This window comes from Heptranchias perlo, chromosome 18 (genome assembly GCF_035084215.1).
Source record: "Heptranchias perlo isolate sHepPer1 chromosome 18, sHepPer1.hap1, whole genome shotgun sequence".
In the NCBI taxonomy this organism is placed as follows: Eukaryota; Metazoa; Chordata; class Chondrichthyes; order Hexanchiformes; family Hexanchidae; genus Heptranchias; species Heptranchias perlo.
The window spans coordinates 42,376,803-42,392,454 of record NC_090342.1 but is presented as its reverse complement, the minus strand read 5'-3'; the positions used below and the strand labels follow the sequence as shown (position 1 = coordinate 42,392,454).

The 15,652-nt window shown below is 44.9% G+C and overlaps 1 protein-coding gene across 1 annotated transcript in view; it reads right to left on the bottom strand.

Moving 5' to 3' along the window:
* LOC137334809 (receptor-type tyrosine-protein phosphatase zeta-like) overlaps window positions 1–15,652 on the bottom strand; it is a 256,238-nt gene that overhangs the window by 94,683 nt on the left and 145,903 nt on the right. The window contains exons 7-10 of the mRNA XM_067999798.1: window positions 15,254–15,411; window positions 11,579–11,729; window positions 2,226–2,410; window positions 1,940–2,072 (exon numbers count right to left, since the gene is read on the bottom strand). Coding sequence (XP_067855899.1) covers window positions 1,940–2,072; window positions 2,226–2,410; window positions 11,579–11,729; window positions 15,254–15,411 — 627 coding nt within the window. The remainder of the gene's footprint in view (window positions 1–1,939; window positions 2,073–2,225; window positions 2,411–11,578; window positions 11,730–15,253; window positions 15,412–15,652) is intronic.

Below are 15,652 nucleotides of genomic sequence, written 5' to 3'. Positions count from 1 at the left end.
TAACATATTTGATGCCAATCTGCCGGAATATGCTGGTGCCAAATGTGGCTTAGAAAGAAAACTTCCTGAGGCTGAGTGAGGAGCAATACGTGAAAATGAACTATCGGATTCAATACGCTAGACACACATCCTCAGTTGTACATTTACAGGCTTATTACTTATTGATCAAAAGGAACGATGAATAACTAAAAGAATTATTAAACAATCACACAGACAACTGAACTGTAAATTTTATTTGCTGTGTTTTATCGATTGCTCCTGTAATTAACTATGCAAAGTTAATCAAATGAGATCAATTGATACTACAAGATTGGAAATGAAAACTTGGTACGGATTGCTTGTCTTAGTCAAGCCTCTCATAGGTACATGTGGCGGGCTGTCTCAGTGTTGCAGATAATGAGTGGAAGGAGGGACCATAGTTTAAATAACTGGATTCTGGTGAATGCATATTATTTATTACTTAAACCATAATTACATTTCATAATTAATCAACGAAGTTTCAGGGAAGAAATCAACCAAAATTGGTTTCTTAATTACCAAAATCTTCCATATGCCCTTTTCCGGCTCCAGAATTTGTAAATCACCCATTTTAGAGTGGATTGAATCAGTTAATTCTCAGTCCTTCCCATCTATCACTTGTAAAAAGTAAAATCAGCTCAAAGGGATTCAAACCAAAACTTGGAGCAGCACATCTTCTCTTAAATTTTTCCTGCCCTTCTTGGTAGAAGTTAAATGCAGCGACACAGCATTGTGTTTACGCCACCCATCGATTGGAGGGTCTCAACTGATGACGGCCAATAATTAATTTAATGTGGTTCCAATGGGTGCACGCAAACTAGCTAGTCATTTTGACACATAATAAATTTGAGAAGAGGAAACACATAATTCTCTTCAGTTAATCTAGAAATATTAGTCACTATGATTCAGGTTAAGATTGAAGAAGAAAAAGTGCTGTTCACTCCTACCTGTATTAATAAATCAGGTTAATAGTTCTGATTTGCAACAATGCAGAGACAGGATAAAAATAAGATTGCTGCATTTATAACAGCCTGCATGGCATAGCACTGTTGTGCTTGCATGTGCTGAGTGATGCTTTAGATTTGGAAATTAGAGTGTTCCCAGTGTCACTACAACTGGCCAGCGGGAGTGAGAAAGGATTCCTTCTGGCTGCTGTAATTACTGTCTGGGCTTGGGTCTCTTCATTCCCTCTTATCATTCCCAAATCTTAGAATTATCTGATTAAATTTACAGCTAAAACACCGGATCGTAGCTTGTTATAAATGTGTCTCTTTAACATGCGCACTACTGCAGACAATGACCGCCTCGCACTGAATAATAAACCTTTTGGAAGTATTATATTCACAAATACTTTTGCTGCAACCATTTTGAATGCAGGGTCTTCTGATAGCATTTGTGCAGAAAGCAATGATTTTGTCTTTAAATCCCAGGCAGGCATCCAACAGAATGTAAAGGGAGACTGAGCAGTTTTGTCCAAAAGATAACCAGCACACCACTATATCAGATTGAGAGAGGACGCGTGCAATCAGCAGACTTTGGCTATCTTGTTCATAGGTTTCAAAAGAAAAATGCCATAAGCACAGTCACACCAGCTACGACGAGCAAGGGAATCCCACCACCATTAATAAAATGCAACATTTAATTGACATTTCAATTCTAAAATTCGTGAAACTCAGCACAATCCAGAGACTGGCATGTCCATGCATTAATATCAACCCAATCATTTAAATTAGAGAAAGAAATTTGAAATAAACGTTAATTGCATAATTCTGAAAGACAGAAATTGACTCTCCTTAATCTGGATTGCATGGATTTCAGAGCCCTATAGACTAATTTTAAATCTATTTCTACAGAGCACAGCACTACAGGAAACCAAGCAATGGGGTGAGGGACTACACTGAAGACTACAATTCACGTTTACCTGGGTCTTCAAATTCCATAGGCATGTCCACGATCAATCGGTCACTGTACTTCCCATACAGACCATCTGAACATACTGCAACCACTTGGACAACATAACTGGTGTTTGGCAGTAAATTGCTGAGAATGGCTCCCTGAAAAAGAGAGGTGAACATGAGGTTAGAATGAGCGGCCTCAAGAATTATATCACAGCTCGATTTCACAATAAGTCGATCTTTTTATTGGCTTTTGCTCGAAGATCATAAACTTTTCTTTGGTGTAGTCAAACATTTTGAGCAGTACGTTACCATGTCCTGATCCCCATCCGTCAGGAACTGGTGTCTGGTCTGGTCTTCTCCATCCAACTGCTGATGGAACACTGCATATCTCTCGAGGACAGCACTATACACAACTCTTGGTCTTTCCCAGAGAACAAGCAAAGAGGTGTCATTCTTTGGGTCGGCTTGGAGATTTTCGGGTTCTGAGCTGCAAACTTAGAAAATATGGCACAGAATTACACCGACTATACTGAATTAATTGTTGATCAACCAAAGAGTTTGTGTGTGGTCGTCAAGGCGAGTCAGCATCAAGCACTGCAAAGCCAGTTATAGTATCGAAAAGTACAGAATAAAGCTCCCTTCACTCTGCCCAAGCACTCTGCCCCTCACCCATCTCAGAAAAGCAGCTTGTTCTGAATCATTATGGGATAGATTTTCATCGTTACTGCCTGGGCACTAAGCATCGCTTGGATGGAGCCCAGGGAGGAAAATTTGCCCAGGAAGGATCTCAGGCCCCTTTCAAATCAGCCGGATTTCCCTTTCATTCATTTAAATGGAAGGAAAATCAGGACGACTCTGCTACCAGCGTGCGATCCTCCCCGCCAGACTGTCCCCTCTGTGCTCCACCCAGGCAATGCTTAGTGCCCAGGCAGTAAAGTGAAAATCTACCCCTATGGATTTTTTTCATTTCCTATTTCTCTCCACTACCTGGTGCACATGCATGGGCAATGGTTGAAAGCAGGTGAGGCTCTGATGCCTTCTCTAATTAAACAGCTTGCTGACGCTCACTGCCTTGGCTCACATATGGTAAACGAGCATTGGGCTGAGGTGCCAGAGAGCTATGGCACCTGTGGAACCATACCTCAGCAAACATCAGTGCCTTCAGGAGTGGAAGAGAGATATTGGGAGTAAGATAGAGGTGGAATAATAAGTGGGTGCTTTCTGTGTAAAATCTGTGTTGCCAAGCAGCTTTAAAAAATGACCTGGATTTATATAGAGCCTTTCGTGACCTCAAACATCCCAAAGCACTTTACGGCCAACTACCTTTTGAAGTGTAGTTACTGTTGCAATGTAGGAAACGCGGCAGCCAATTTACACACACCAGAGTCTCAAAAACAATATGACAACAAGCAGATAATCTGTTTTTGTGATGTTGGCTGAGGGACAAATATTGGCCAGGATAGTGAGGAGAACTCCCCTGCTGTTCTTCTAAATAGTGCCTTGGGATCTTTTCCGTCCACCTAAGAGGGCAGACCAGGCTTTGGTTTAACATCTCATCCGAAGGACTGCAACTCCGACAGTGCAGCACTCCCTCAGTGCTGCACTGAAGTGTCAGCCTGGATTATGTGCTCAAGTCTCTGAAATGGGATTTGAACCCATGATCAGAGAGAGCCTGCATGGATTTGTAACGGGTAAGTCATGTCTAATGAACCGAGTTGAATTTTTTGAGGAGGTAACTAACATGGTAGATAAGGGAGTGTCTATGGATATTATTTATATGGACTTCCAGAAGGCATTCAGCAAGGCTCCACGTAAGAGACTGTTAATACAAATGAGAGCATGTGGAATTGGAGGCAACCTGTTGGCTTGGATAGGGAATTGGTTAAGAGATAGGAGACAGAGTGGGGATAATGGGTATGTACTCAAATTGGCAGGATGTGACCAGTGGTGTCCCCCAGGGATCTGTACCAGGACCATAGCTTTTCATTATATTTATAAATGACTTGGATGAAGGAATAGAGAGCCGTATATCTAAGTTTGCTGGCCACGCTAAGTTAGGTGGCACAGTAAATAATGCAGATGGGAGCAGAAAGTTGCAAAGGGACAATGATACATTGGGCTCAATTTTCAAATTAAAAAATGGGTGGGTTGGGGGCGGAGGGGCATTGAAAATTGCCACCATTTCAGACCCGCCCCCAACCTGCCCATTTCCGGTTATCACTGGGGCAGGACACCAACCTGCTCCCAGGAGGTGGGTCGGACCTTAAAAACTTTCAAGGAGGTTTCAGGCCTCCATTTATCATTAATTCCCGATTTCAACCCCGGGGGTGGGGGGGGGGGTGGGTTGGGATTCCCGGGCCTTCTGTTTTATGCCTCGTGAAAGAAGGCAAGAAGGCTCGAGACTAACAGGTAGTTGCCTAGAAAGGCACAGCTTGTAGGTCTGGAAGTGCAGGAGTGCTTCCCCCAGGCCCAACAAGCTTATCTGCAGCGACACCCCCCTAACGATCACGGAGACTCCCGGTCCCCGATCCCCCGACCCCGATTGCCCAACCCGACCCCGATCCTCCCCCTCCGACCCCGATCCCCGACCCCGATCCTCCCCCTCCGACCCCCAACCTAGATCCCCGACCCTGATCCTCCCCCCAACCCCAATCCCCCCCACTCCAATCCTCCCACCCCCGACCCACCCCCTCAACAATCACGGCCTTCTGCGATGACCCCCGCTCTCAACACCCCCCCCCGTTACTGACCCCCGATCCCATTCCCCATGATTTGCGAACACCGTGCCAACCTATGCCCACCCATTCCCACCTATGCCAACCTATGTCCACCCAAGCCCCTGTGCCCACCCATGCCCCCTGTACCCACCGATGCACCCTGTGCCCAACCGTGTCCCCACCCCATCCATTCAAACAAAGACTTACCTGCAGACTTACCTGAACATGTCCTCTCCCTGGCTGGTCTCCCGTCCGATTGAGACCAGTCTGTCAATCAGCCAGTCAGTCGGACGGGAAATGGACAAAAAAAAAGACGTCCTTGCGTCAAAATCGTAAGGACATCCGGGAAACCCGTATTAATGGGTTTCTCGGCCTCAATTTGACCCCCCGACCCCTTCCCAGCTCCGTTTTAAAATCACCCCCATTAAATGTGTGGGTAAAACTGTGACAGATGGAGTTCAATGTAGGAAAATGTGAGGTCATCCACTTTGGACCTAAGAAAGATAGATCAAAGTATTTTCTAAATGGGGGAGAAAGTATGAACTATGGACGAGCAGAGAGATTTAGAGGTCCAAGTACAGAAATCGCAAAAAGCTAGTGAACAGGTACAAAAAATAATTAAAAAGGCTAATGGAATGTTGGCCTATACCTCATGAGGGCTGGAAATACAAAGGGGTGGAAGTTGTGTTACAGCTGTACAGAGCTCTGGTCAGTCCCCATTTGGAGTGCTGCATTCAGTACTGGCCACTGCACCTCAGGAAGGACATACTGCCCTTGGACGGGGTGCAGCATAGAATGATACCGGGGTTAAAAGGGTTAAATTATGAGTACAGATTGCATAGCTTGTATTCCCTTGAGTATAGAACATTAAGGGGTGATCTAATTTAAGTGTTCAAGATAATTAAAAGATTTGATAGGGTAGATAGAAACTATTTCCTCTGGTGGGAGAGTCCAGAATAAGGGGGCATAATCTTAAATTAGAGCTAGGCCGTTCAGGGGTGATGTCAGAAAGCACTTCTTCACACAAAGGGTAGTGGAAATCTGGAACTCTCTCCCCCAAAAAGCTGTTGAGGCTGGGGGTCAATTGAAAATTTCAAAACTGAGATTGATGGATTTTTGTTAGGCAAGGATATTAAGGGATATGGAACCAAGGTGGGTAAATGATGTTAAGATACAGATCAGCCGTGATCTAATTGAATGGCGGAACAGGCTCGAGGGGCTGAATGGCCTACTCCTGTTCTTATGTTCTGACTCAAGAAGTGAGAGTGCTACCACTGAGCCAAGGCTGACACATTTCTGAAACCATGTTAGATTGAACTAAAATCTAACATGCTTCAGAAATGCTCAATTCATTACATTTAAAAAATACCAAAAGCTCACAGTAATATTTGACAGCAACATTCCGTACGCATATTTTCTGGCACTAATTTTATTTCTCAACACAAGAGGGCGCTTAAAGACTAGAAATAGTGCACAATGTCAATGAAAGTGTGTTTAAATTATGTTAAATACATTTTTTTAAAAAAGGTATTCACTAATTTATTTTGATCTGGACAAGGTCGATCAGGGCCAGGGTGAATTATAGAGAGAGAGGCTGGAAAATTCAGACAGGATGGGGCTGACTAGGACAGTATTGAGATACAGAAAAGACAGATTGGATTTGGAATAAAACCAAAATAGGTTACAGTGATTGACAGGAAAAGAATAGCAGATTGGAGTAGGTTAGAATAGAATCCAAATATATTATAGAGTAACAGGGAGGGATAAAAAATTGAAACAAGCTGAAACAAACAGTAGAGGAGGGACGTGTAATTAGCACACAGACTCCAAATTGAAGGAAAGCATTACCTTCAAGATCAGCCAAAGAGCCATTCTGACATCCTTGATTAGGTTTCATTCAGATTAACAGCAGCATGTTATCATAGAATCATAGAAATGTTACAGCACGGAAAGAGGCCATTCGGCCCATCAAGTCCGCGCCGGCTCTATGCAAGAGCATTCCAGCTAGTCCCACTCTCCCGCCCTATCCCCGTAGCCCTGCAAATATTTTCCTTTCAAGTACTTATCCAGTTCCCTTTTGAACGCCATGATTGAATCTGCCTCCACCACCCCCTCGGGCAGTGCATTCCAGATCCTAACCACTCGCTGTGTAAAAAAGGTTTTTCCTCATGTCACCTTTGGTTCTTTTGCCAATCACCTTAAATCTATGTCCTCTGGTTCTTGACCCTTCCACCAATGGGATCAGTTTCTCTCTATCTACTCTGTCTGGACCCTTCATGATTTTGAATACCTCTATCAAATCTCCTCGCAACTGTCTCTGTTCCAAGAAGAACAACCCCAGCTTCTCCAGTCTATCCTCGTAACTAGAGTTCCTCATCCCTGGAATCATTCTAATAAATCTCTTCTGCACCCTCTCTAAGGCCTTCACATCTTTCCTGAAGTGCAGTGCCCAGAACTGGACACAATACTCCAGTTGTGGCCTCAATCTTCACTAAGATTCAAGTATAACAGGAGAGAAGGTTCAGACAACAGATTAAGTCTAATTTTTTGCAAAATTGTGCTTAACATATGCTCAGAATATTACACAGCAATTTATTAATTTCTGTATTTTTCAGACATCAAAGCTACAGTCTTTGAAGGCTTGTGCTGTAGGTTCTGTGTTTGCGATTCAGATTTGATCAAGTAATGCGAGAGGTGCTTGTCTGAACTTACTCTCCTGTTATACTTGAACCTTGGTAAAGACTGAGGTATAGCATAGTGCTGTTAACCTGATTGTTCCAGCCCCTGACCCATATGACATTCCTGCTTGCGCTCCATTCTGGGAACACCATCAAATTATATAAACGAGCCGACCTCACAATACGGCCAAGGCCAGCTCATTCAGACACAGCTGCAGGCTGTGCCTCAGGGACAGTGGTCCTTGTGTAGGACCTAATAATCAGCCCCAGTGTGCCGGTGTTCCAATGCGCTGCCGCTGTAATACTATATTTGCTCTTTTAGTGCCTGCGAGGCATTGTTAAGCAAAACTGTTCTTAGCATTGGCTCAGGGGTAGCACTCTCACATACTGAGTCAGAAGGTTGTGAGTTCAAGTCTCACTCTAGAGACTTAAGCACAAAATCTAGGCTGACACTTCAGTGAAGGAGTGCTGCATTGTCATAGGTGCAGTCTTTTGGATGAGACATTAAACCAAGGCCCTGGCTGTCCTCTCAGGTGGACATAGACGATCCCATGACACTATTTAGAAGAGCAGCGGAGTTCTCCCCTGTGTTCTGGCCAATATTTATCCCTTGACTAACATCACTTAAACAGATTAACGGGTCAATTATCACTTTGCTGTATATGTGCAAAATTGACCACCGCGTTTCCTACATTACTACAGTGACTACAATTCAAAAGTACTTCATTGGCTGTAAAGTGTTTGGCACATATAGAGGTGGTAGGTGGTATATAAATGCAAATTCTTTCTTTCTTCAAAGGTGACAGCAGTTAACTGCTATGTGAGTTTTATTTAGCCTAACATGCAGTGCAATTATGATTATAAAGTTAATATCTGGTGACCAACACTGTTTGTACAAACAAGCTGCAGTTTCATAGCTGTATCTTATGCAAAGTATCTATCATCACTCTATATTTAATTGTAAACAATTTTACAACACCAAGTTATAGTCCAACAATTTTTATTTGAAATCTACAAGCTTTCGGAGGTTTCCTCCTTCGTCAGGTAAATGTTCAGGAGCTCCTCGAAGCCTACGCATTTATACATATAGAACAATACATGGTGTTTACAGACTGCCCCTGCAACTGCCCGTTGCCAAGGCAATCACCGTGTTCAGACAGAGAGGTGTCACCTGCAGAACCCCCGAATACACATTCAACAAAAAAACAAACAGGAAAAAAAAACAGAGAGAGGCAGAAACATCTGGAAGGCAGAGAAAGCCAGCAAATGACCCATTATATTAAAAACAGATAGCTTTTGTTCGCTGGTGGGGTAACGTGTAGCGTGACATGAACCCAAGATCCCGGTTGAGGCCGTCCTCATGGGTGCGGAACTTGGCTATCAATTTCTGCTCGACGATTTTGCGTTGTCGTGTGTCTCGAAGGCCGCCTTGGAGAACGCTTACCCGAAGATCGGTGACTGAATGTCCCTGACTGCTGAAGTGTTCCCCGACTGGGAGGGAACCCTCCTGTCTGGCGATTGTTGCGCGATGTCCGTTCATCCGTTGTCGCAGTGTCTGCATGGTCTCGCCAATGTACCATGCTCCGGGGCATCCTTTCCTGCAACGTATGAGGTAGACAACGTTGGCCGAGTCACAGGAGTATGAACCATGCACCTGGTGGGTGGTGTCCTCTCGTGTGATGGTGGTATCTGTGTCGATGATCTGGCATGTCTTGCAGCGGTTACCGTGGCAGGGTTGTGTGGTGTCGTGGACGCTGTTCTCCTGAAAGCTGGGTAATTTGCTGCGAACGATAGTCTGTTTGAGGTTGGGTGGCTGTTTAAAGGCGAGTAGTGGAGGTGTGGGGAAGGCCATAGCGAGGTGTTCGTCGTCATTGATGACATGTTGAAGGCTGCGGAGAACATGGCGTAGTTTCTCCGCTCCGGGGAAGTACTGGACGACGAAGGGTACTCTGTTGGTTGCGTCCCATGTTAGTCTTCTGAGGAGGTCTATGCGATTTTTCGCTGTGGCCCGTCGGAACTGTCGATCAATGAGTCGAGCGTCATATCCCGTTCTTACCAGGGCGTCTTTCAGAGTCTGTAGGTGTCCATCCCGTTCCTCCTCGTCTGAGCAGACCCTGTGTATTCGCAGGGCCTGTCCATAGGGGATGGCCTCTTTGACGTGGTTAGGGTGGAAGCTGGAAAAGTGGAGCATTGTGAGATTGTCCGTGGGCTTGCGGTAGAGTGAGGTGCTGAGGTGCCCGTCTTTGATGGAGATTCGTGTGTCCAAGAAAGAAACTGATTCTGAGGAGTAGTCCATTGTGAGCTTGATGGTGGGATGGAACTTGTTGATGTTATCGTGTAGTCTCTTTCGTGATTCTTCGCCGTGGGTCCATAGAAAGAAAATGTCGTCGATGTATCTGGTGTATAGTGTTGGTTGGAGGTCCTGTGCAGTGAAGAAGTCCTGCTCGAACTTGTGCATGAAAATGTTGGCGTATTGGGGTGCAAATTTGGTCCCCATGGCTGTTCCGTGTGTTTGGGTAAAGAACTGGTTATCAAAGGTGAAGACATTGTGATCCAGGATGAAGCGGATGAATTGTCGGATGGCGTCTGGAGATTGGCTGTTGTTGGTGTTGAGTATTGATGCTGTCGCAGTGATGCCGTCATCGTGGGGGATACTGGTGTAGAGTGCCGAGACGTCCATCGTGGTGAGAAGTGTTCCTGGTTCAACTGGTCCGTGGGTGCTGAGTTTTTGTAGGAAGTCTGTAGTGTCGCGACAGAAGCTGGGGTTCCCTGTACGATGGGTTTCAGGATGCCCTCGATGTATCCAGAGAGGTTCTCACACAGGGTTCCCTTGCCTGATACGATAGGATGTCCGGGTGTGTTGGCTTTGTGTATCTTTGGGAGGCAGTAGAAGTCTCCCACGCGGGGAGTACGTGGGATGAGAGTGCGTAGGATGCTTTGAAGGTCTGGATCGAAGGTCTTGATCAGTTTGTTGAGCTGGTGGGTGTGTTCTTTGGTCGGATCTGCGGGTAACCGTCTGTAGTGTTCCTGGTTGTCCAGTTGTCGGTATGCTTCTTTGCAATAGTCCGTTCTGTTCTGTATGATGATGGCTCCTCCTTTGTCTGCTGGTTTGATGACGATGTTGCGGTTGGTCTTGAGAGCGTTGATGGCGTTGCGTTGTGCTCGGGTGACATTCTGGACTGTCTTCTGAGTGCGCCTGATGAATCTGGCATTGACGCATTTCCTGACAGCTTGGGCATACATGTCAAGCTGAGGGCAGCGACCCTCCGGAGGAGTCCAGTTTGACTCTTTCCTCTTCGGTTGCTCTACCGCGGATCCCTCTGTCTGCTGTTCCGGATCATTGATTGTCTCATTGGGTTCGCTGTTGAAATCTTGGAGTGGAAATCTTGGAGTTTGTGGTAGAATTCCCGGAGCCTCATTCTCCTGATGAATTCCTCTGTGTCCGCCGCGAGACTAATGGGGTCCATTTTGGTAGTGGGGCAGAAATTGAGCCCTCGGCTGAGAACTTCGATTTCGTCTGGTTGAAGGGTGTGGTCGGACAAATTGACGATAGACTTCCCTGTGGTTGCAACCGTGGTACCAGGGGAAGCTTGGTCGATGTTGGTGGTGATGCCAAGTTTCTCAAGCTTCCTGCTCTTGGTTTTCATGTAGGCAGCGTAGTTCCGTTGCCTCGTCTGTTTGGCGGTATCTCGTAGCTGGTCTGCTGTGTCCTGAGTACAGGTTGAGAGTATGGACTCTATCTTAGTTTCGAGGTTGCGGCGTCTGCTGTAGAGTTGGTGTACGAGATGGTTGCGGAGTGAACAAAAGCTATCTGTTTTTAATATAATGGGTCATTTGCTGGCTTTCTCTGCCTTCCGGATGTTTCTGCCTCTCTCTGTTTTTTTTTCCTGTTTGTTTTTTTGTTGAATGTGTATTCGGGGGTTCTGTAGGTGACACCTCTCTGTCTGAACACGGTGATTGCCTTGGCAACGGGCAGTTGCAGGGGCAGTCTGTAAACACCATGTATTGTTCTATATGTATAAATGCGTAGGCTTCGAGGAGCTCCTGAACATTTACCTGACGAAGGAGGAAGCCTCCGAAAGCTTGTAGATTTCAAATAAAAATTGTTGGACTATAACTTGGTGTTGTAAAATTGTTTACAATTGTCAACCCCAGTCCATCACCGGCATCTCCACATCTATATTTAATGCAGCACTTAGAGATTTAGAATGAACTCAGCAAACTCAACTGCCACGTTGTTCCAAAAATCCAACTGTTTTGAACCTACCTGGCTCATGAACTTCTTCTGTGCCCGTGTACGAGGAAAAGACCTGCCCAACAAATTGGTACTGCTGCTCCCTGTAGTTGTTCTGCAGATAATCTATCAACATGACGTAGCCGGACTGCTGCATGGTCAACACCTCACAGAACACCTCCAGCTGGATCAAGGGACAAGTGGTTCAAAAACGCTTTCAGTGAATGAACAAATTTGCAGGCGGAGCTGACAAAATGAAAGCTTCACCAATCCACTCTCTGAAGTGCCTGCAATACCCGATGCTTCCAAATAGACTATTTTAAAGCTGCAGTGTCACCAATTCAAAATAAGCCAACGCAAGGTATCTTTACACATGGAGCTTAATTTGGAAATGGTGGGCTGGATTTCCCTTAACCAGTCCCCACAGCGTCGGGGTGAGACTTCAGCCCGCTGCCCAAACCCCATCCCCACCTCCTGGGTTGGGGGTTACTATGGTGGGGTCCCTGCCATTGGCCCCCAGGAAGACTGAGGGAGTTTTGTAGCAGGACCACCAGTACAGCACCTGAAAAGATGGGAGGAAGTACTAAAAGGACCACAGGGATCGGAAGACTAGGACAAATCTAGTCTTCAGCAAGTAAGGGAAGATTTGGGAGATGAGGCCTCTACTACTACCCTCTCCTATTGGCAACGTTTTAAAAAAATTCATTCATGGGATGTGGGCGTCGCTGGCGAGGCCGGCATTTATTGCCCATCCCTAATTGCCCTTGAGAAGTTGGTGGTGAGCTGCCGCCTTGAACCGCTGCAGTCTGTGTGGTGAAGGTTCTCCCACAGTGCTGCTAGGTAGGGAGTTCCAGGATTTTGACCCAGCGACGATGAAGGAACGGCGAAATATTTCCAAGTCAGGACGGCGAGTGACTTGGAGGGGAACACGCAAGTGGTGGTGTTCCTATGCGCCTGCTGCCCTTGTCCTTCTAGGTGGTAGAGGTCGCGGGTTTGGAAGGTGCTGTCGAAGAAGCCTTGGCGAGTTGTTGCAGTGCACTTGGGGCCATCACTGCCGCTGCTCTGTGCTAATGCCACCATTCACCAGGTGATCCTGGGAGCAGTGGTAAGAAGGGCAGATGGGAGGGAAGTGGGCTGGAAATCCGTGCGCTGCACCCTCCCGCTCCCCCTCCCCCCCAGCAATGCATGCGGGAAAGGAGTGGCAGTGGCGGCTCAGGCTTGGGTGGGGTAGGAAAATCAAAGTTGGGGCAGGGAGGTGACAGTAGACGTTGCCGCCTGATTTACCCCACTCTTTCCATTGGGCCTAATTTGGGGCTGGATAGAAGAGGAAAATTCAGGCCGCTGGGTCAGAAAGAATGAATAACTAATAGAGTGACTTTACAGCAACAAGAAAATATCTTTATTTCCTTTCCCAGTTCTCTCCAGAATGTGTTAATTCTTGCGGGAGTGCAGTCCCCGGGTGCCAGCAGCCCTTAGGTACCTTGCTCCAGTGGCCATTCTAGACCGTGAATGTCTAATGGACTAAACAACTGTGGACGGGAACAACTCTGGATGACGGCAGCACCCCAATCCCTCCTTCCCTTTGCCAATGTGCTCCACATCCTTGATATGTGATTCAGCGTCACCTGGCATCTACACACTTGCACTTTTCAACTGAGGTCACTGGACATGGATCAAAATCAGGAATTTTGTCTCTTATCTCCTCGCTAGCCCAGGGGCACTCAAGTTAATTGTAGTGCCCAACTTCAGTAGGGATTGGGAACTGAATATGGGATCTTCGGGTCTGTTTGGCACCAGGTGGTGCCTAATTAAAATATCTTTAAAGGGATAGCGCAGCTTTAAAATGCTTGTAATTTATAACGTCTGTGGCAACAACTGAAGGAGCAATCGCACATCCTAAAATACCAACTTTTTTTGCTGAGTCAGTAGTTTAATTTGGGATAAATGGGTTAGTGTCTCATTAAAGTACCAGGAGAGGAATTTGAAACAAGCCCATTAAGGATTTGTGTGATGAAATTTCCAGGTTAATGTTCTTAGTTTTTTATATCACTGGAATACCAATGAAAGTAGTATTGGTAAATTGGTAATACAGAGAATCATGGTGACCTGGGAATATGATTAGACATTAATATATTTGAGGGTTTCTGATATTGCTATAAAACGACAAAATAAAACAAGAGTGCCTTATCATCATCTGAACCCTTAGATTAGACAATTACCTCACAATCCCTTTGGGATACAAATATAATGTGCATTTTGACAACTAATTTGATCCATGTTGTTAACATTTACAGAGAAGGTGGAACAACAGTGTAGCCATTACTGCAAGTTCTTTGAGAAATAATTGGCAGCTTATCACTGGCAAATTTTAACTGTGAATTATTAATGCTTATTTACTGCATTTGTTCATGTCTCGTGGTGCTGTTCACGATTTGGACATGTACACGATTTGGGATTTTGTACATCTCCAGCTGCTGTCTGGGAGCAGTTACTGCGGAGCTCACCGCAAATTAAAATAAAGGAGGCATCACATGGGTGCACTTGTATGGTTAAAGCCCCATGGGACAGCCAGAGGGATTTTGTTTTTTTGCAGCTAATTGGGCAGGATTATTATCTGGACACCTTCTGATAAAGAATGGTAAGTTCTTTGATCCACGCACATGTGTCAGAATCTGTGATTTGCATGTGGCTTTCATCTTGATTTAACAGTCCCGTCCCCCGTGAATAGGTTTGTGCTGCTATGCCATGCCAGGGATGGAAGCCGCACCCCAAGTCTCACCTTCTCTTTGCCAGTGTTCTCCAGATTCCTGTTGCATGATAACATTCAACTAAGACCATAAATGACCGTGGTATAATTAATGTTAATATGTTGAGAAATAATCAAGTTCAGACTGCTGGAAGAATCCATATATGTGCATTTTAAACATGTAACCAACTCAATATATTTTTGAGTTCCAGGATTTTTCGCTTCAGTACACCTGGTGCAGACTGGGAATGCATATCGGGAAAGTCCACACCTCCAGCCTGTAATTTTCCAACTATTATAACTAATGGTGGGGGGTGGGGGGCAGAGTGATCATGGATTGGGGTTGTAGAATCTCTGAAAAGTGCTTCCACCACACACCAGGAGCCCTGAAATGGAAATATTCGTCTGAGATGTCTATGGTTCCTACTTGTAATCAAGGACACCACAGACAAGGATTTTCTTAAATACATGAATTAAACGAGAAGAGTCAAATGAGACACAGTATGTACTTATTCTGATAATTATAACCTCAATACCCAAGTATTAAAATTCCTTGTAGGATCATGAATGATGCTCAGATTGTAAAATTTGAACACTTCGGCTGCTGAACACTCTCTGCCTGCTGATTCATTAATTATTCTGCCACAGCACCATGTCCCACACAATGTTCTGGAATTGAGTTGAGTGGTGTTTTGAGGATTGGGAATAGGGAACAGGGCTCTGTGGTTATAGCTGGCTAGATCCACATGTGAAATCTCAGTTGTCAGGCTGCTTATCTGGGTATTAAAAGACATGATAAGGGAGATGATATATATTTAAGGGAAGGGGTGTTGCTTCCTCTTCCCTTTCACTCATTATGTACAATAAATTATATTTCTGTTGAATTCTATACCTTTTCTATGGGATGCATTAAATTATGTTTGAAAACTGCAACTTGAACTGAGAAAGATAATTGAATTTACCTGATTTTCAGAAATGGGAACTGTCTCTTTAAACACAATCCATTCGACATTTTCTGTACAGGGAGGCGTAGTAAGGGAACCGTTATAACTATAATATTTGTCCGTTGAGTTTGGAAGAAGATTCAGCAAAATGAATGGCTCCACTTTAGCCTGTTTTCCTAAAACAAAGAAAAGTCTTGGATGGCAATCCGTAATGAAGAGAATAATCACTGCTTTAACCAACAAGTATCGATGTTAATAATAATACATTATATAAGCAGCAGATTTTCCTACGATGAAATGTATTTATCACGACAGTAAGAAATACAGGGGGTAATACTGACTTTGTGCAATTGTGTAAAACGGGGTAACAGCGAGTCGGCAGCTTGTTTCACATTTCTCCCGATTTTTATTTCAATT